Source organism: Maylandia zebra, linkage group LG1 (genome assembly GCF_041146795.1).
Source record: "Maylandia zebra isolate NMK-2024a linkage group LG1, Mzebra_GT3a, whole genome shotgun sequence".
Lineage (NCBI taxonomy): Eukaryota > Metazoa > Chordata > Actinopteri > Cichliformes > Cichlidae > Maylandia > Maylandia zebra.
The window spans coordinates 12,715,795-12,737,801 of NC_135167.1; the positions used below are offsets into that span (position 1 = coordinate 12,715,795).

The 22,007-nt window shown below is 39.8% G+C and overlaps 2 protein-coding genes and 1 non-coding gene across 3 annotated transcripts in view; 1 reads left to right on the forward strand and 2 right to left on the reverse strand.

Annotated features, from left to right (window-relative positions):
* The window catches only part of frmd5b (FERM domain containing 5b), a 77,651-nt gene extending 61,336 nt beyond the window's left edge, over positions 1-16,315 (reverse strand). Inside the window, exon 1 of the mRNA XM_004539583.4 lies at positions 15,880-16,315. Coding sequence (XP_004539640.1) covers positions 15,880-15,981 — 102 coding nt within the window. The 5' untranslated portion in view covers positions 15,982-16,315. The remainder of the gene's footprint in view (positions 1-15,879) is intronic.
* Positions 16,316-17,306: 991 nt separating this feature from the next.
* Positions 17,307-17,378, reverse strand: trnah-gug (transfer RNA histidin (anticodon GUG)). Its single transcript has one exon. It is a non-coding gene; the product is annotated as a tRNA-His (tRNA).
* A 315-nt stretch (positions 17,379-17,693) lies between these two features.
* Positions 17,694-21,969, forward strand: cry5 (cryptochrome circadian regulator 5). The gene is made up of 11 exons (XM_004539582.6): positions 17,694-17,814; positions 18,274-18,490; positions 18,594-18,788; positions 18,891-19,009; positions 19,149-19,303; positions 19,398-19,538; positions 19,753-19,920; positions 20,083-20,223; positions 20,399-20,550; positions 20,643-20,854; positions 20,958-21,969. The coding sequence occupies exons 2-11, from the start codon at positions 18,276-18,278 to the stop codon at positions 21,014-21,016; spliced, it is 1,557 nt and encodes a 518-aa protein (XP_004539639.3). The 5' UTR covers positions 17,694-17,814; positions 18,274-18,275; the 3' UTR covers positions 21,017-21,969.
* The last annotated feature ends 38 nt before the right edge of the window (positions 21,970-22,007 follow it).

The following is a 22,007-nucleotide window of genomic DNA, read 5'->3' on the forward strand; positions in this document are numbered from 1 at the left end:
CATGGATATGTACAGCCTTAATACTCGTTGGTGCCCCTGCAACAGGCATCTCAGCCCACAGAGATGCAAAATGCAACATATACATAGTGTTCACTTAAAGGAAAAATGATTTAACTGACAGGCCCAAAATCAATCCTTTACCGCTTTGAGTGATCTCGGCTGTTTCTTGAAGCATCGCTAATTATTTAGCATTTTCATTTTGTCTCTGCAACAAAGTAATTAGCACGCACAGAGTGTTACCCAAGTGAGAATCCCAAAGTCATTATAATGATCCTTATGGTGCTATGTCTCCATTCTCCTTTGTCCAGTCCAAAACCTCCATTCAGAAGCACTTGGATGCACACATGCAAACACAAACACACACACACACAAACAGAGGATACTGTTGTCTGCAATCTGCAAAGCCAGCAGCCCCCCAACAGGATGTCAGCATCCACGTGTAATTAAAGCTCTATGCCTTTTGTTTATGAGGCACCCTCCACCAGTGGACACCAGCAAAATCTTTTGTGCCATCTCTCATTAACGCAGAAATTGCACACAAACATTGAAAAGAAGAAAATCAGATACGCAAATAAACTGTTCAGCAATGACACACACAATTACACATCAGAAACACAGGCAAAGAAAACACACACACACACACTAATACTCACACTGGCAATTAAGAGCACCTCGATGAGAACATCATCAGTATGATGATTAAATAGGGAACTGAGTCATGAATAAAACATTTGACCCGTGTCTGAGCAAAAATCGCAACGGAACGATTTCCGACATCAGTGAGGCCAACATCAGCGTGTGCAGAATTGCCACTGTGCCTCAGCTCGCCCTTTCAAGCAACATTCTCAACTCCACAGCAAGCCCCTGCATTTCCAAAACAAGCTTTGTCTCCCCTTTCAAGTTTGACATAAAAGGAAAGACAAAAGGGGAATAGGAGCACCAGAGAAGACTGCGGCGAGAACAAGAGACTGCTCTCTCATTTCTGTAAAGTCTTAAAGATTTCCCTGCTGTAAAGCCTGTGCCAGGGTGAGAAGATTTCTTTGTGCTTCTGATATCAACTAGTGTTGAAAGGCTAATACACATCCATTCTGCTTATTTTTTTTCATTCATTCTCCTTTTTCTTCTTTGTGAAGATGTGGGATACAGTACCGCTAACACCTGATTGTAGCTGCAGCCAAACGCTGCAGATGGAGAATCCACTAATTGAGTAATGTGCAAATTGGTGTTACAAAGAGACAGACAGAGGAAATTGCAAAAGTGAGAAACATCCATTTACAGACCATCACCTTGAGGGTGTTTGCAGTCTCATGGGAATCGTAGTACATAATCCCTGAGCTACAACTGCTTCTATACATGCAGAGGGGTGATTTAGTTTGGGTGGTTACAGTCTGTCTGTTACTCAGTTCCCCACATTATACCATAATCTTTTTGATGCCTCCCAAGTACGACAGGAAAATTACTTGATTGTGTTTCAGCTGCATAATTAAAATTAGCAACATAGGTGTCTTCTATTCACACTATACTATGCAGATCATTTCTAACGCCAAACGTAACTATTAGAATTAAACTGATGAATCTCACCTTGAGTCAATATTGTATTGACCTACAATCACATTGGCATTCTCTTATGTTTTATTGAGAATTAAGCACACCTCGGTTGTATCAGCAGGCTTCAGAAACACTCATATTTACTGCCTCCCAACAGTGAACGGCTCTCTACACCTTTTCTCATATTTTTATTCCTGCATGCTTCAAAGGCATCAGCAAAAGACACGCCAGCTCCCTGAGAGACATAAATCACCACCGTGAAAAAGAAGCAGAGAATAAATATATTGTATTTCATTTTCTGGCATTCTGAGTGTGATAGGTATGTGGATAAAAAAAACAACAACTGCTGTCTGTTATGTACGAATGCTAGACATTAAAATAACGCTGATATGCCAGGCCATGTTACTGACTCCATGACACTGTACAGATGGTGCATTTCATTTATCGTGCAAGTTGGACCTCGAGGTGCAGTTCCAGCAGTAAAGTCAGTAATGCAATGAAAAATACAGTTTATTGTCCCTCTTAGCAGGGTAGCTCCATTAGTGTATCTCGAGCAATACAACACAATGCTTGTTTTTGGCACTTAAAAACACCACTACAGCACATTTGTGGACAGAGCAGTGATCCATGTATGTATGTTATTCAACCTGTCACAAATACGCAACAGCATTTTGGATTAAGCTGGGTTTGGTAGCTCTACTTCAGCTTTACCATTTGGAAATTGGACTTTGGCAGGTGTTCCAATTCCAACCTTTGGAATGCACTATTAGGCTTGAGCACAATGCTACTGTGCTTCAGTTTGCTGTCATACTGTAGCATGCTAGTATTGTCTGAAAGAGAAACTGTTTTAATTCTTAAAACCTTCAGCTTACCATCAGTATAACCACCACTAATTGTCAATATATTTGCTGACATGTGTGCAACACAACTTTCCCACAACCAGACACACTTCTAGCAACAGGCAATAGTTTATCTAGAATAGAGCTCCAACATAGTGCTTTAACAGTAGGCTACATACTGACCTCCTCATCACAAAAAAGTAAAATAAGTAAAAGTCATCCTATCATGAACTCTGCCAATGGACACTGTACTGGCTCAATTACCCAACCCTCACAGGGATGTCAACAGTTTTGCTGGAATTTGGTCAAGAACCAAGGTATGGATATCCAGATGTTCACACTGTGGTCAAAAAGGTAACTTGTAAACATTGAATCTTGCACAAAATTTAACATCAGTCTACCCTAAGAGTTCAATGTGAGTTAAAGAACCAAAGAAGTGGCCATTTCTAGAATCATGCTGCTAGTGTAGATAAAACACAGGGTCCTCCATGTATGAAACAATGGCTGTAATCTCTAGTCTTGAGTTAAGTGCCTCTACCATCCTATCTGCTGTGTCATGTATAGAATGTCTTTGCTGCGATGTTTACTGGTGTCAGGTTCACTCAGGCCAAGCTCATTAATCTGCTCAGCTGCAGTGCTACGGGCTGAGAGAGGACAGGCATAGAGAAGAAGTGGGGAATGAAAGTGAGACAGAACAAAGAGGGGATTTTACAGAATTTAGGGGGCAGGCAAGAGACAAAGAACAAAAAAAGAGGCGAGATGAAAGATACTTCAAACGGGGCCGACAGAACAAGACTGATAAAGAGACAGAGGACAAAGAAAAAAAGAGTGTTAGAGCATTGAGAGTAAGATTTGTTTTACTATACGGCTCTTTTCATATGCTTTTATACAACAAGTCAAATGGCATAACAAAGACAAATGCTTTATGTGTACTGGAAAATTCTCCTTTTACTACTTGAGCAACTTAGTGCCAGTGTCAGTGTTAAAATATGAGATGCAATCAAGAAGACCCCAAACTATGCCTAGAAAAACTAAAAACTTCACTGGATCTCAGTATGGCTGTTATCACATTCAAGGTCAGAACAGAACTTCAAGGGAACGACTCAAACATGGCCGATTGAGAGCAGTGTATAGCTGCTAAAGGAGACTAAACTGAAGGGGATAGCAAGCAAATTTAAATCAGGTATAATGTTTCATTTTTATAGTCACAGTCACTTTTTGATTACACCTTATACAAATACTGGTTAGCCAGTGTGGGATGAGCTCCATGAAAAGCAACCTGAGAGCCAACAAGAGCTACAAAATGTTTTTTAGGAGTCTCAGTTTTGGATGTAAAAGATCTGTCCCTGTGCGATTCACTTTATGATTAATTTTCACATACTAAATTCTCTTCTCTAATTCTTAATAAAAGTAATTACATTAAGCTCAGTTACCTGCTGGTACTAGTGTACACAGAGAATATCCACTTTTCAATTAACCGTTGAACAGTACATCAGTGGTTAAAAGTTTATGTGAGCTGCTGAACAGTTGTGGCATACAATACATAATGGCATACAATCTACTATGGATTATGGGTTATATCTGACTAAGACAATGAATCAGCCTCTTAATCAGAGTTGCCCTGACTTCACTGGAGTCCTACACATTAGTGTCATTGCCAACACCTAAAGTCCCAGGATTAAAGCACACCAAAGCCTTGAAGGCTCATCCCATCAATTCTGCACATTATGGATTAACATGTTATTTAGCAGTTTGCCTTCTCATCAGACAGACATGTCAGCAGGGTGGCACATAGCTGGAAGCGAGGCAGATAAGCAAGAGCTCTGTTTAAAACACATCCTACTTTTATTCTATATTAAGCCTTTACAGGTTAGAAATAAATCTACTTAGGAGGCCAAATTCTTTCCCTGAATGTTATGCTTGTGCTTTTTTGGCCATCAGTTGAAATTTATATCTGCATATTCTGTAACTATATGTTCAATAGTATATCCCAAACACTCATCAAAGGAGAGTTACATGCTGGGCTTTTCTTTTAGCACCTCTGAAGGTGCTACGTGAAGCGCCACGAACTGTGATGAGAGAACAAATCTATCAACAGTTTTTCATTGTTAAGTTGTCCAAAAATTAAAGGCTGAACACCTCATTTAGCTCTTTTTTAACATCTGGGAGCTTCCAAATTCAAAGACAGTTCTGTTATCTCCAGCTGGCAGATCCAACAGAGCTGAGACTGAAAGCTCTGATCAAAGACATTTTGACAGGAGTGACAGCATCCGTGCTTGCACCAGCTGATCTGATGCGCAAACATTTACAGAATGCACAGTCCAAATTGAAGGCTGGTTAGTTGTCTATTGAATCAATGAAGTCCCAGAAATTTGGTCAGATTTGTCCAGGGCTGTTCAATTAGGGCAAAACCCATGATTACTATTATATTCGTCAGTAACTGCAATCTAAATTACAACCCCTGAAATGAACAAGAATATGAAGCAATAAGAATGGCATTTTTTTTTTTAAAAAGAAACAAAAAAAAACTTGCACCACATTTTTTCTGAACAACGTATTTTAGTACCTACTAGTTTGACTGCTATGACATTGTGCACAGACATTCAGATAATGAATCATTACGTGATCCCCTAGCTCTTCCACAAGGGCCACCAGGAGGTTTATGTCTGTGCTTTTTGGTGAAATATCTTGATGGAGTGCCATGAAATATCAAGATTTTTACTACCAGAAGTAGTAATATGCACAATGGCATTAGCACTGTTGTCTCACAGCAAGAAAGTCCTGGATTTGAATCCACTGGTCAGCTGGGACCTTTCTGTGTGTAGTTTGCTCGTGCTCCCTGCGACTGTGTGGGTTATTTCCAGGTACTCAGGCTCCCAAACCCCAAAAAATCCTTGTTAGTTTAACTGGTAATTCTAAATTGCCCGTAGGTGTGAATATGAGGATGAGTGGTTGTCTTGTCTCCTTGTGTTATCCCTGTGATAGATTGGCGACCTGTCCAGGGTGTACCCCACCTCTCAATCTATGACAGCTGGGATAGATTCCAGCCCCACCACGACCATGAATTGGATTAACCGAAGAATACAAATGAAATTTTAGCACAGCATAAGTGCTTTGACTATTGTTTGTCCTCAAGGTACAAACTGAAAACAACCTGAAACCCAAACCATTTGGGAGCCAAAGTATAATATTTATCAAGAGTGAATCAATACCTGCTGTAGTTCAGTGTATGAAGACCATTTATAAACTTGCCAGTTTTACTATAGAACAATCTTTTAACACCAAATTGATATTTTTGAATGCCCCAGTGCCTTCTGGTCTCTTGTGAGAGATACTCAAAAATTTGTAATTTGCTATTTTTCTTATGTTCATTATTTTAGTGTGGAACCTTGATGAAGACACCATAATCAGTAGAGGCCCTTGCATGTATCCAAACACAATATTACAACGTCTACTCAAATTCTAGCAGAGTACACCAAGTGGAAAACAATACAAGTGGACAGAGACCACTTTGGAGATGACGGAAGCCTATTTCAATAATGCATTCACAATGCAAACAAGACAAGCTTCTTCCAAGTTGCGCATTTGGCTGCATTACAGCAATCCTAATTTCATTAGCGACTTATCCAGGGCTTGAGTTGGTGCCAGGTGACTGAGTCACTTAATCACAGTGATAAGGTACCTTTCCTTGCATCACTGCATTTCTATCATTCACCTAGCTTTCAATCACTAATACATACATATTCTGGTTCACAACAGGAATATTAAGTTAGAGCAAATGGCCCGCAATATTTAACTCCAAATATTAACTGCCTGACTGCTGGATGATATTTGCTCAACTGTATGTTATATTGAGCTTTGAGTGAATTACATAGCTTGTATTTTCATAGAATAATCTCATGAAATGTAACTCACTGGTTTGTGAGCTATTGGAGAATTGATTCTGCTGTTCTGTGTTGAGACACTGCTTATTACTAGTGCTAGACCGTGGCTGTTTAACCACACTCCTTGACTACATAATTCAAAGGCATCCAGGGCATAACTGCCAAACAACACGTAGATCCAAATAATCCCTGTATTTGTACACCTCTTTAATTACAGTGATTAATTCAGAAGAGTAAAGAAGCCGACACAGATACTCATGAGCTAAGGCTAAATCCAAACCAGAGTAACACTGTCAATATATTCTAGGACAAAAATAATAAAAGGCAAAAGACGCACATAAAGGAAACTGGTCAAGCAATAAAATTTGAAGTTAAATGTAAACTTATTCTTTTTAATGTATATTGCAGATCAACTGCAAGGTACCTGAAGCATCAAGGCATTGCAGATGGGAGGAAAATGTAATTCACAGTAGTGAATCAACAGTGTGTCTCACTTATTTTAACAGGTTTTAAAGATTAAATCCCTGTCCTATCATCTTATTGATTTGGACAATCATGCCTGTACTGTTGAATGGTCTGGATAAAATACTATTATTATTTTTTGTAATACTGAATGAAGAAACTATTCATCCTCGTATTGATTGGGATAGGGTGACTCAGCAGGTAGAGGGCATCTGCTTATTGCAGATTGGTGATTCGATCTATGCTCCTCCTCTTCACGAGCTGCCTTACATTAAGTACCCCAAATTACTCCCTTTGGTTAAGGCAATGCCTTGCATGGTAGCATGCCACCATCAATGTGTTTGTGGGTAAACTCAACCACAGGGGGCCACAAGTGAGTGTACTTCTAGCGCTCGAGCCTAGATAAATGAGAAAGGTTGTGTTAGGAATGACATCCGGCGTAAAATCACTACCAAATCAAACATGCAGATCATCAAGAATGTGATTTTCAGAAGGAGTGAGGGTCCAGAATGCAGGACGCAAAGGTGGGATTCAAAAAAATTAATGATGAGTCATTTATTAGGTTGAAAAATAATACAAATCTAAAACAGAGTCCAAGTAACAAAAATACAAAGAACAAGAACAAACAGGGAACGAGGAAGGCAGGGAAACAATGCTACACAATAACACAAATATGTAGACTTACATTTGTAACTAGAAAGATGAGGTAATCAGAAAGAGCAAATATTGCTGGAGAAAACAAGGCGAACAGAAATCGAGATAACAAGAAAAGGGAGAAATAAAACTAAATACAGAGCACAAGAGGACACAAAGGACTACCAAAATAAAATAGGAAGCTACCAAAATATGAGCACAAACACAGCGACTGAGACAACCACAGGACATGAGGAACACAGAGGGAGCAGGAATCAAGGAAAACAAGGAATCAAATATGAATAATCAATTAACAATAAACAGAATTTCCTTAGTGAGCAAGAACAGACAACTCTAATAACAATAATAATGATGAAGAGTCTATAATCAATAAAATAAATAATAAACGATAAAGAATCTATACAAAACATAAGAAAACAAGACTTGAAAGTCTTGTAATAAGAAGAACTAAATTACAGTTTTTCTCAAATGTTAAAACACAAAAGCCAATCCTGTAACCCAAATGACCAGTAGTCTAAACACATTTACTAAATGTAGCCACCATATTCCAGTACCATAAACACATGTCACATGAAGACACAATTCACAAAACACAACCCTCTGTACTCATAAATCTAAACACATTTTTCCTTGCTAAAACACATGTTGCAAAACAACTCTGCTCATATCCTCAAATGAAAGCCCATGTGATGCAAAATGCTTGCCACAGTCACCAATCTTTGAACACAGGGAACACACCTGGCGTCATTCACTACACACAATGACTCAAAATTGAAGACACTTGTTGCTAATGCTGTACCCACATGTAAAAGCAAGTTCAGAGTGCACAGTATGCTGAAGATTCCAAACAAACACAATGGATGAAGGCAGAGTCAGGGGAAGAGGAATTTGATGCAGAGGAGGGAGAAGAGCTGACCCTGGAAGAAGAGGAGCAGGCCAATGAGGAAGAGGAGTTCAAATGAGAGGAGGAAGAGGAGCGACCAATGAGGAAGAGGAGAAGGCCAACATGGGAGAGGAGAAGGTCCAGGAGGGAGAGCAAGACAACCTCGCACCATCATTACGGACGAGATGCGAGCAACAGCTCAGCGACATGATGCCGCACAGCGATTGTGGTGTGTGTGTGGTGTGAATAACGTAAATACACTTCACACCCTGTTCATGTTTTCAAGATTACTGTTGTGTGCAATAGATTCTGTTTTTGCATTGAGTTGTGTTACAGTAGTGTACGTACATGCAGGATTTTCTATAGATTTATACTACTCATATGAAACTCACAAATCTAAATGCCTAATCCTCTGCAGAGATCTACGACGATCCGTTACTGTATAGTTTCTAAAATATGCATTGGCAGTTATGGAACAAAGAACCTTCTCACAAATTGAGCATTGTGTTTTCAATTGTTTTGCTGTAGTGTGTAATGCTGTGTATAGTGTTTACAGTTTTGACAGCTTCGAGCTGCTCTCTTGGTGTGGGAGTTTGAGTTTTGCAGTGGGAAGGTGTGGTTGTGTTTATGTAGCTTTAGAGAAGGGTGTTGTGTTTGGACATTGGGGGACCTGGTGGTAACGTTTGTGACATGTGTTTTAGCATTTGAGAAAAACTGTAAAGGAAAAACTCTAAACAACAAACAAACTCAAATATAACACATGCTTAAACACAAATGAAAACTAAACCTTAAAAGAACTCAAAAACCTGCGTCCGAGACCCAAGGACCATAACACTGAGAAGTGGACAGATGAGATTAGGCAGGGGCCCCGTGGACTATGATGCTTGCAACATTGTGATCTGCAGTAAGACGCAGGTACCAGAGAGGACAAAGGTTCACAAGATGGTAGTGAGAGTATAGCTGTGAGATAATGGCACTAATAAAACATGGAAGGCACAGCTGGTGGTGGAACAGTCGAAGACGTTAAGGGTTTCATTGAGAGTGACCAGGATGGACAAGATTAAAAATGAGAAAGTTAGTGGGATAATTCAGGTTGAGCAGTTTGGAGCAAAAATTAGAAAGGCAAGGCTGAGATGGTTTGGACATGTGCAGATGAGAGATAGGGGACAAAGGATGTTGAATATGGAGCTTCCAGGCATGAGGAAAAAAGGAAGACCTCAGAGAAGATTAATGGATGCGGAGGACATCCAGAGGATTGGTGAGATAGAGGAGGATGCCAGGGATAGGATTAGATGAAGGCAGATGGTTCATTGTGGATACCCCTAAAGGAAACAGCAATAGAACTTGGTAAAGTGTATAAAATCATAAATCCAGTCGATTTATATTTGGCCAAAGATCACTAAGAATAAAAGGACTGGTTCCAGTAATACTAAAGCTTTCTCAGGTTATACAAGCTATACCTCTCCATATATACTGCCATTCAAAAGTTTGGACACACCTTGTTATTTAATGGTTTTTCTTTATTTTCATGACTATTTACATTGTAGATACTGTGACAGCCAGTGGTGTGGTCTCCCTTATCCTTGTCACATTCTTTGAGCCAGGTTGTGACAATACATACTGAGGGCATCAAAACTATTGATGAACTCATGTGGAATATGTAGTAAACAAAGTATGAAATAACTCAAAACATGTTTTATATTTTAGACTCTTCAAAGTAGCCACTCTCTGCTTTGTTGGCAGCACTGCAAACCTTTGGCCATCTCGCAATGAGCTTCATGATGTAGTCACCTGAAATGGTTTTGTCTTCACAGGTGTGCCTTTCCAGTTTTGAGACCACCAGTTGTGCCGTGCAGAAGTCAGGTTGGTACACAGCTGACAGCCCTATTAGTTAGAATTCATATTATGGCAAGAACCAATCAGCTAGGTAAAGAGAAACAACAGTCTATCATTACTTTAAGAACTTGCAAAAACTTGTGTCCCCAAGTGCAGTCGCAAAGCCATCAAGTGTTAGAGATTAGAGCCCAGATAAATGCCACATAGAGTTCCAGTAGCAGACACGTCTCTAGATCAACTGTTCAGAGGAGACTGCATGAATCAGGCCTTTATGGTCAAATAGCTGATTAAAAAAAAACTACTACTACTACTAAGGAAAAGCAATAAGCAGAAGAGATTTGGTTGAGCCCTGAAACACAAGGAATGATGTGATGGTGTGGGGATGCTTTGCTGGTGACATTGTTGGGGATTTCTCCAAAACTGAAGGCACACTGAACCAGCATGGCTATCACAGCATCCTGCAGTGATATGCCATCCCATTGGGTTTGCATTTAGTTTTAGGACATTGACCTCCAGGCTGTGTAAAGGCTCTTTGACCAAGAAGGAACATGATGGAGCGCTGTGCCAGATGGCCTGGTCTCCGCAGTCACATGGCCTAAACCCAATGGAGATAGTTTGGGATGAGATGGAGCGCAGAGCGAAGGCAAAAGGGCCAACAAGTGCTCAGGATCTCTGGGAACACCTTCAAGGTTGTTGGAAAACCATTTCAGGTGACAACCTCATGAAGCTCATCGAAAAAATGCCAAGACTGTGCAGTAATCAGAGAAAAGGGTGGCTATTTTGAAGAATCTAAAATATAAAACATGTTTAGAGTTATTTCACATTTTTTTCTTTACTACATAATTCTATGTGTTCATTCATAGTTTTGATGCCTTCAGTGAGAATCTACAAGGTAAACAGAAAAACCATTAAAGGAGGTGTGCCCAAACTTTTGACTGGTAGTGTAGCTATAGTCACTCTGAGCACAGTGTTTCTAAACAGCTGAATTCAGCTGAACCAATGTCTTTCTATCTTGGCTAAATCTAAAGTAAATCTTAAGCAGCCTGTGGAAAAGTGAATTTGACCTTTTAGCCTTTAAAGTAAGTCTCAACTGTAATGAAAAGGGGAACACTGGATTTATTACACAATGTAACTGAACATAAAATCCAATTAACTGCACAGCTCTATATGTCCATTAGGTTACTCCTTCTGCACGGCCATTTCTACCTTTAAATGCTGAAATTTTGCTTTTTCAAAACTATCTCAAAGTTTTCCTGATGGGGTTCATAAGCAACAGGTGGTCCCAGTCCTGATCCTGTGGTTACTGAACTTGATATTCTTTAAAATTTGGGGTTTTCAGCACCACCTTCCACCTTTTCATTACAGCAACCATTTACCTTCCTAATTTTTCCCTGCATAAACTGCTCAGTCATGAGCTGAGGCTTAAACATCTGTGGATGTGCGACGTCTGTGAATATTGTGAAGGGCAGTCTTGTCAGAACAGGACAGATGAGTGAACATGGTTCTCCGTTCTTCAGTCTGATTATACTGTAGGCAGGCCTGGCCAACTGACAGGCAAAGTTAGAAGTCCATGTTAAAACAACAGGACACCTTCACCTTCTCCTACTCCACTTTAGCTTGTCTTCACATTGAGAAATTCTCCCAATTATGGAGGTTGTATCTCCCATTGTTCCCAAAAGATGTTATTTCACTCTAACAGCAGCTGTTAAAGGTGTAGGCTAATTGAGCTAAATGGAGAATGTGACCACTGGGCCCCACGAGGACCCTTTATTCTGGGCCACCTCTGTAAGGTGGGCCAGGAAAGGACAGCTACCATCCACTCTCAATTTCCCTGAGCCCACAATTATGTCATCCTGCACTAAGGACACTGTAATGTCCTTTACTCCGATGCAAAATGAAGTGAACACCAGTGTCTATTTAGCTTTAGAGATGCTTTGTGTAAGACATAAAATAGAGTTTCCTAAATACTGCATTCACCCATTCGGATGTCAGCAAATAAATGGCATTGTTGTTGTGAATAATAGACGATTGATTAAGCCGATGATCCTATTTATGTCTCCATTTAGACCAGTTGTGCTTCATCAAGGGCCCCATAGTGTGAAATAATGGCGTATGTCATTATTTCCCATGCTGGAAATAATGACATACGCCAAAAGAGCGCTAATCCTTCTCAATACAAGCTCCACTAGAAATTAGGCATTCTGTCCCTGCTGTGTGGTTTCAGTTGCTTAAAGGATGGGATCAGCATATCTTGACAGCCAAACACTTTGAATCACACTCAGGGGAAGGAGCTGTTTAGAAGTCAAAGGGGAAAAAGTACAGGCTGAAACTAAAAGAAAGCACAAGGACACCATGTCGTCCCAACAAATGGTACATGGTGTTTTGCTTGTTAAACAGTAATGTTAAAACTCACTCAGGTAAATTGGCAAGCTGGTCAAAAGTCAATTCATCTACAAAGCACATCATTTTCTCTCAACAGTAATGTGTATTGAGCTATGAGGACAGCCTCAAAGTCATCTAAACGAGTACTCACCAACATGCTACACTAAAAAAACTGAATAATTTGAATGAAAAACATTCATGTTTCTCCCAACTTGTTGATAATGCTGATTTTTTTTACAGATAGGAAAAGACCTGACACTGACAAAATCTCTATTTTATCTGTCCCCTGAGCACCGCCACTTTAAGTTGTTACATGCTGAAAGCCTTGCTTTGCCTTTGCTGTCAGATCGTAGAAATGAGCAGGTGTTGATGGCCTTTCTCTGCTGTCATCTCTAATTCAGCACCGCTGGAATCTCTTCCAGTAAGAGGCATCAAACGCACCTCCAGCAAATCAAAGACCAGGTTAGACGACGCACAAATCATACTTTATAATGTATGCAGTAACACAAAAGACACAAACACACTTGATTTACAGAGGAGGTAGTGCACATTAATCACTTACTCTTATTCCTGCATTCACTCATTATAAACAAACTGCACTTATTGACTGCAATCATGTTTTGCCTTTATTCGTGCCAATTTATTTTATTTAAAGTAACTCAGACTAAAGGAAAATGTGATTTTTATTTTACTTACAATGTCAGTTAATGACGCAAAAGTACACAATAGAAAGAAACTGGCTTCTGTTTTTTTTACCTTTTCTATAAGATAAGATTTTCTGAGAAATAATTTTTGGAGCCATGTATTTGTCATTTATGTTCACATTTTTAAAAACTCAAACAATTTTTAGATCGTTAAGGTTTGTGCTGCAGAACTCTTTGAAAATGTAAATATGATACTCGTTATAGATTTGGAAAATAATATTTCTGTGTTAAAGCTGACTCAGATATAAAAGACTTTCTAAATGGCTCAAAACAACAACCACAAATGCAAAAATGCAGAGGTGTGGACTCGAGTCACATGACTTGGACTCGAGTCAGACTCGAGTCATTCATTTTATGACTTTAGACTTGACTTGAAAAAATGTTCTAAGACTTGTGACTTGACTTGGACTTTTACACCAATGACTTGGGACTTGAATTGGACTTGAACCGGTTTACTTGAAAAGACTTGATATTTTACCCCAAATATAAAATTTAACATGCATATTATATAGAGATTGAAAATGTGACGTCATTCACGGGTAGAACCGCAAAGGATTCTGGGAACTCGTGGCAAGCGGTACTAGCGCACGCAGGCTTTCAATTAAAATCAGTTATACAGCGATAAAAAGAAACACAAAAATGTCAAGAAGCCGTTTTATTATTAACTGCAATAGCCGGTCGCATGACAGCCACGGGAAGCCGACGGGTAAAGAGATCGGTTGTTATCGGATTACGTCGTTGAAGAGAAATTGTTCAAGCCATGTTTCCGAAGTAACAAAGACGCGACGGATGGCCTGGATTGCAGCCATTCAAAGATCAAATATAACGTCCCAGAACACTCCAGCTCACAGGTTAGTCTGCTCCAAGCATTTACACGAAGGTCAGTGTTTTTTAGTAGTTAATGCGTCATTTTTCTTAACATAATTGGTGATATAGGTTACAAGCAAGTCTGGCGCTGAACAGAAATTGCCGCGCTATGCTCCTTTATTTATTGTGCATAAATAGTGAATTGTCCTGACACAATATTGCGTTTCGCTTCTGTTATTATGGTACATTGACAAAAACATATACTTTTATTCACAGGATAAAACAGGTTTTTTGTATCACTAATTGTCCAGTACGATTACAGCATACAGTATTATTGTCACTGCTACATTTCTGTGATGGGTACCAGAAATTATTTCCACTACTAATTAATTACCGTTGAGCTCAAAGGTCCTATTAATAAACGGTTAACGAATGTGTATTTATGACGACAATTTGTGAGACTGGTAAACTTATGATACGTACGATGGTCTTTCGTTCTACACGGTGCATTTCAAGGTCCTGCACCCATCCGTCGGTAAACTGTACCTGGGCTTGTTGCAGTGACCTGAAGTTACTAAACTTCATGATCGTATGCGCTCACTCCAAGAACCGTATGATTATAAATATGCATATAAATATGCTAAGATGAGATAGCTGACTTCATCTAACTAGCAAATGTTGTCCAGGCTACGTTGGTGATTCAGTTTTTTTTAATGTGTATGATATTTTTGTCATGCGATTTTAAAGCTGGTCCTACAACCGCATCCAAGAATAACATGCAGCGTATCTCAGAACTGTTGGTGAAAATTATTCTTGGAGCTAGGTTTAATTGAGCTGCATTTTAAAGAGGTGCAATTTCACAATTTGTGTATATTTTCTAAGTTCACTATTTTGTCATGTGTTGAGAAAAACACAGATTTTAAAATTACATGGTCTAATATTTACATTTAGCATATAACTGCAACATTATTTTTTCGTTTTTTTTTTTTTAAAGACTCGAAAGGACTTGAAATTCAAAATTTCAGACTTGTGACTTGACTCGGACTTTTACACCAGTGACTTGAGACTCGACTCTGACTTGCCTGACATTACTTGAGACTTGACTTGAGACTTGAGGATAAAGACTTGAGACTTACTTGAGACTTGCAAAACAATGACTTGGTCCCACCTCTGCAAAAATGTATGTACATCCCTCTCATCACAAGTGCAGTTTACCAGCCAAACATGAGGTCAGTCTGAAGGTCAACCACCTTTGGGACTATGACACCTGAGTTGGTTACACTAACTATAAACATAATTAGTATATAAACATCTAACATTCTGTCATTCTATGATAAAACCAGACTGGCTGATGTAGCTAAAGAATCTAGAAATCCTGACTGTCTCTTCCACTGAAATCGTTCAAGATCAGATTATCCAGATTAGTTTTATAATGCATTCTAATCAATGCATGCAAAAAGCTGTCAAGAAACACAGCTCATGCTGATATTTTATTTTGTATTTATTTAACATTAGTGTATTCCTTCTGTTGGCATATAGAGTCATCTGGCCATCCTTGATATTTGCTACGCAATGCACGAACCACATGCGCTCATCATGGCATGTCCACACAGGTATCTCTCTGACGAAAGCCTAACATCCGCAGCTACACAATGACAGGCTGCACCATAAAACATACAATCAGGTGTAATGTGAAGATGATTGGACCTGCCGTAGATGACACCTCTATTAATCTGAATGTTTCCTGCAAGCATCACATTGAATGTGACGGGCGAGCGGTGAAAACGTCACTTTACCTGATCGCCACCCTGTTACGTGTCAAAAGCACGTCCTCCGCAACAAGGTGATTTGAGAAACAGGAAATGTTGGTCTCCACTGACCTGGATCGTGCAGGTGTACTCCGAGTCGTCCAGCAGCCTCACGGTGCAATTGCATTCCCTGTCCAGACTCCTGATGCTGCTGCTCATTAGTCGGCTCAGCATCTTCTCGATCGTCTGCGAACGGGACCACAGAGAGGTGCACACAGCACATACATACAAGTTTATGTTCTGAGGCGTTAACGGCGTCCCTGGTCTTTGCTCCAACACCTGGTCAGCGGCAGCGCGTGTGCAGACAGGCGGCGGTGGTGCATCGTTTTATTAGTGTGTGAGCGCGGACTGAGCGGGGTGCTGCGTTTCTCCAGTCAATGAGAAGTGGGAACACTGCTGTAACTGCTGCTGCTGCTCCTCTCTGGTCCGGTTAAACTGTCACCCCCTCACCACACCTTCTCCCCCCGTCTCCGCCGTTGCCATGCCGCTCTCAATGGTGCTGGGCGGGCTGGTTGATGAATGGCGAATCTGTCAGCCAACAGAGCGGGAACTGATGCTGCCTTCGCAGAGTTAAAAACAGAAGTCGAAATTCCGATAGGCTGCCGCAAGTCGTGACTAAATCCACATGGAATAATAACACAGCTTCACAAGTAAAACAACAGGCAGGTGCTTTGTCCTGTTTTAGAAGTTGCTCAGTTAATTCAAGGTGATAAACGAATAACTAACGCAATAAAAGAAGAAATGCGTCAGCTGAACATTCCCGAAACATACTTACGCTCAACGTCACACCTCACGTGCCAAATTTTCCAGTTAATTTATTATTGTGTGTGTTAAAATGGATATTTCCGACAGAACGTGAAGGCAACAGCATATTTTAGCATTCAATCCGCTTCACCTCCACAGGTTGGTTTCCAGTCTTTAATTATGTAGTCAGAGAGACGCATTGTTTATAGATGACGAAGCTGTTAAACTCAAATGCACTTTGTTTATCAGAAAGTAGAATATTTATGTATCTGTGTTTCTGTCAGGCTATTTTTAAATGACAAGTTATTTTTTGTTTATTATTTCCCTGCTTTTATGCCCGAGTGCGACCCAACATAATTCATTGGCATGCCTTGCTCACGAGCAGCGGAGGACAGGCGGTATTTATTATCCTACAACTGATCAGCTTATTGTACAGAGAAAGATCTCGGCTGGATGAGTTTGGACCAAACAGAAAACTGAAAACTCAAATTTCTTCAACCACGTCTCTCTCTGGGGGTGCTTAATGGTAATTACAATGGAGCAATGGGGGAAACAGGGCCCTAGTCCTTTGTATTGTGGCTGGATACGGTTTCCAAAATACTCCCAGTGGTAGGAAACGAGTGAACTACCACGTATTTTAGACCTGTTTCATGTCGTACACATTTACGGCCGGAATTTTAAAAAATAATCACGAAGCCACATATTTTTCTTACATAGTCGAAAAGAAACTCATCTGCCGTGACATTGTTTCACAATGCCGTGACCCGGATTCGAACCGGGGTTGCTGCGGCCACAACGCAGAGTACTAACCACTATACGATCACGGCGAGCTACGATGAGCTGACGGGTTTAGAGAGGCAAAAACGAGGTCTCTTTAGTAAACCCTCCCCGGAACTTTGTCAAAGTGGTGCTATTGTTAGTGATTGAGGTAAGCTTCAGATATATGATTTAAATAAGCAATATACACACATACATTGCACAACTTTTAATAATTATCGGCAGCAAATGGAGTTAGTGTGACATTATAAGAGCATAACTTCGGTTATTGTCTGCCCGACATTACCACCTGGTGGATAAACCGACAAACTGCTACAGCCGCACCACGTGTGGTTTTGCTAAGCCTCCTCGCTCTGGTTGGCTGCCCTTGCTGCAGACGTAACACGTCTTCCTGTTTTGTAACACTCTGAATGTGATTGTTACCAAACACTGAATTTTTCTACAGCAGTTGATCTGAATCGCGCAAAGTTGAAAAGCCCTAAGAAGGTAAAGTTTTTCTTTTTTTGGCTTGAAATGTTTGAATGTTATTATATCCTGTAGTTATCATACCGTTGATTTATTGCATTGCATGTTAGTTGCAGTTTAGAGGTTTCTGCAGGTTCTGCCGCTGAAGTGTAAATTTAAGCGGATGCTCAGAACTTCCAAGGAATCATCATATTGTTTTGTGAAACGTAATGTTGTTTTGTTTGGTTTAAGATTTGTGCTGTATTTACCGTAGTTTTAAAGATCTTAACTCTTAGTCGTTTACATTTCTGAGGTTTCGTGTCTGTGTAAGGATGTGCTCTCCATTAACTGAAATTCATGAGGTGGAGAGGAGGAATGGATGTTAACCTACAGCATCAGTTCTTTTAAAATTTTAGTTTATGTGACGCGTTGACACAAGCTCACTGAAGATCATTAACTTGATGTTTTGGTGCCTTATGTTTGTGATTCACGTGTCCGCAGGTATGGCTCACACGTGTATTCACTGGTTCCGCAAGGGACTCAGGTTGCATGACAACCCAGCTTTGATGGCTGCTCTCAAGGACTGTAAGCAGCTGTACCCTGTGTTCATACTGGACCCTTACCTCCACAACAACGCGTGTGTGGGTATCAACCGCTGGAGGTTCCTCATTGGAGCGCTGAAGGACCTTGACGGAAGCCTCAGGAAGCTCAACTCTAGGTAGAGACACAGTCGACACTCAGCAACATTAAACACTTTTTAAAAAGTCAGACAGCTGCCATCAACCTATATTGTCATGTTATGGTATGTTTAATCTACTTAGGCTGTTTGTTGTGAGAGGGAAGCCAGAAGATGTGCTCCCCAAGTTATTCACCAAGTGGAAAGTAACCAGGCTGACCTATGAGTATGACACAGAGCCCTACAGCCTGCAGCGCGACAGCAAAGTGACGTCACTGGCCAAAGAACGTGGAGTTGAAGTCATCTACAAAGTCTCACACACTCTTTATAATATTGAAAGGTAAAAATCTTGCTGAGCATTTTCAGACAGGGGATTTTTTTTCTGTGCTACTTGTGTTGTCATTTCTTGACTGTGTGTTTGTTTGTTTTTTTGTCTTAATAGAATAATTGAGGAAAATAATGGAAAACCCCCACTTACCTATACCAAGTTGCAAGCAATAGCGAAGACGATTGGTCCCCCTAAGAGACCAATCCCTGCTCCAACCATGGACGATATGAAAGGTATCACAATACCAGAAAAACAGACTAGTGTTACTGAATTGTCAGACAAAGTTATTTGCAATGATGTATGGACATTTATCTAAAAAGCAAACGTCAACATTTAGAAGTGATTAGATTAAATCTATCCCCACTGTCAAAGATGTAAAGACACCATCCTCAGAAAACCACGAGAAGGAATATGGGATTCCTACACTGGAGGAGCTCGGCCTGGACACTGCTCCTCTTGGAGAGGATCTGTTTCCAGGAGGAGAACAGGAGGCTCTCAGGAGACTAGATGAACATATGAAAAGAACGGTAAATTAGATTCACATCTACATCCTGTTATTTGCAGGATTGTAACAACAGACATGCCTACATTCTCTGAAACATTTCTGTGTATGCCTTTCAGAAATGGGTCTGCACCTTTGAGAAGCCACAGACTTCTCCAAACTCTTTGAGCCCCAGTACAACTGTTCTCAGTCCCTATGTCACCTTTGGATGCTTATCAGTCAGAACCTTCTGGTGGAGACTCACAGAGGTGTATAGAGGGGTGAGTGATGCACTTTACATACAGATATTGTAGTTAATAATGGTAAGGAAAATTATGCTGTAGTATTGTTTAATACATTTCAACAGGAAAGAAACTGAATTAATCATTGCCACTTCAAATACTTTCCTTGTGTGATTCCTGTGGTGAGACACTGTACGTGCAATGTGCTTGTATTTGCAGTAATCTTTGTCTTTGACTTGTGTGATTTTTGCAGAATAAACACTCAGATCCTCCAGTTTCTCTGCATGGCCAGTTACTCTGGAGAGAGTTCTTCTACACAGCCAGTTTGGGCATTCCTAGCTTTAACAAGATGGAGGGTAACAACGTGTGTACTCAGGTGGACTGGGACACAAACCCTGATTATCTAGCTGCTTGGAGAGAGGTATTGAGATTGAGTCCTTGAATGAAGTGTCTCTAGAGAAAATTGATGGTGCGAGAAGAGGAGTTTTCATGTTGATGTACTTATGCAATTGTTGTTAAATGTGGAGTAATCTAATTTTCTGTGTCATAGATGATTCATTGTTATTTCACACTCTCCTTAAAGGCTCGGACTGGTTACCCCTTCATTGATGCTATCATGACTCAGCTCAGGCAAGAGGGCTGGATCCACCACCTGGCCAGACATGCTGTTGCTTGTTTCCTTACTAGGGGAGACCTCTGGATCAGCTGGGAAGAAGGGCAGAAGGTCAGCTCGCAAAGGCTGCAGCTGCTAATATCACAAATATTACAATACTACTGCTACTAATAGTAATTATTATTAGCTATACACAACACTTGTGTTTTTTTTTTCTGTCATGAGTCCAGCAGTACATATGCTAAATCAGTATGGTACCTGTAACATTTTCTCACTGCTCATGAAGGTGTTTGAGCAGCTTTTATTAGATGGCGACTGGGCTTTGAATGCTGGAAATTGGCAGTGGCTATCAGCGAGCACCTTCTTCCACCAGTATTTTAGGGTTTACTCTCCAGTGGCCTTCGGGAAGAAGACAGACAAAAATGGAGACTACATCAGGTAAGATCTATCAGCCAAACGTATTACCTAAGCAATTCACATTCATTACATGTATCGTTTATAATGATTTAGCATTTCTCCTATGTTTACAGGAAGTACCTCCCTCTTCTGAAGAAGTTCCCAGCAGAATATATCTATGAACCTTGGAAAGCTCCACGCAGTATCCAGCAGGCAGCAGGATGTATTGTGGGTAAAGACTACCCACATCCCATTGTACAGCACGAAGTGATCAGCAAGAAAAATATTCAGAGGATGAAACTTGCTTATGCCAAGAGATCCCCAGAGTCACCTAGCAAAAGCAAAGGTACTGCAAGAAACATACAGGAGCATTATGTCCTTTTATATTAGTCATGCTTCAACTAAATTCTGTTTCTTCTTTTGTTTTTATTTCTTTGTTTTGCTCCAAGGTGTAAAGCGGAAGGCTCCATCCATTAAAATTATCAAGAAGAAAGCAAAAGTAAAGTAATTAGAAATCATGTTCACGTTTTGGTATCTTTCCAGTACTTTAGTTTTATCTCAGTCCACAGTTTTCTATATTGTGTTTTTATTGGGATTTTCATTGGTTATTTTTTTATATCATTATTATTGTTACTTTTTATGTTGTATTTATGTCAGTGTTTAAAAGTCCCTCTTGGATTTAAAAAAGGTCAGGTGAGAGACTGCACAGAGATTAGGTCATGTTTTCTAAAGGTTAATAACCTTGTGTCAAATTGTTATTATGTTACATAGGGAAAAAAATAAGCAGGTCTGAATGTCTCCATGTTAGAAGGGTGTAAAAATAGACTTAAGTTAAAAAACAAAATTAATGCAGACAGTAAATATGGTAGATATGCATTAACTTTAATGGTTCGGTCAGTTCGCCCACCATACAATTCAAGGAGCACATCAGAAAATAGTACATTAATTATAGACAATGAAAGAATGGTTCTAAAAAAAATAGAAAATCAAGAAAAGTGGAAAATTTAAAGTTTTAAATCTTGGATAAGATAATCCAACATCTCAGTTTGATTGACATCAGACATCAATTGTATTGTGTCAGTTTGTTGACATTTGCAAACAAACTGACACAATTTACACATGATTTGTTTATGAGTCAGATTGTATCACTGTCAAATAAGATTCTTGTTATATTAATAGTAAGCATACACTTCTGTCTTCTATCTGCTGCCATTAAAATAAAAAAATCTTACACTTAGAACTTGGACGTGACTACACAGAGGATTGTGTCCAATCGTACAGCTGTCTCATATACTCAAAACTAAGACAACTGTTTAGGTGAAATGATCTTTTCAGCTCATTTTATCAGCTTGCAAAGTTTTATGTCATTTCCATATCATTCAAAATTGTTGCTCTTTAATAAAATGTCAAAATGGAAAATTAATATTGTGTCTTAACTAATAAAATGTGTGGGTCCTAAAACTGCTAGGTCTATGTACTGTTATTCCCACTAGATGGCG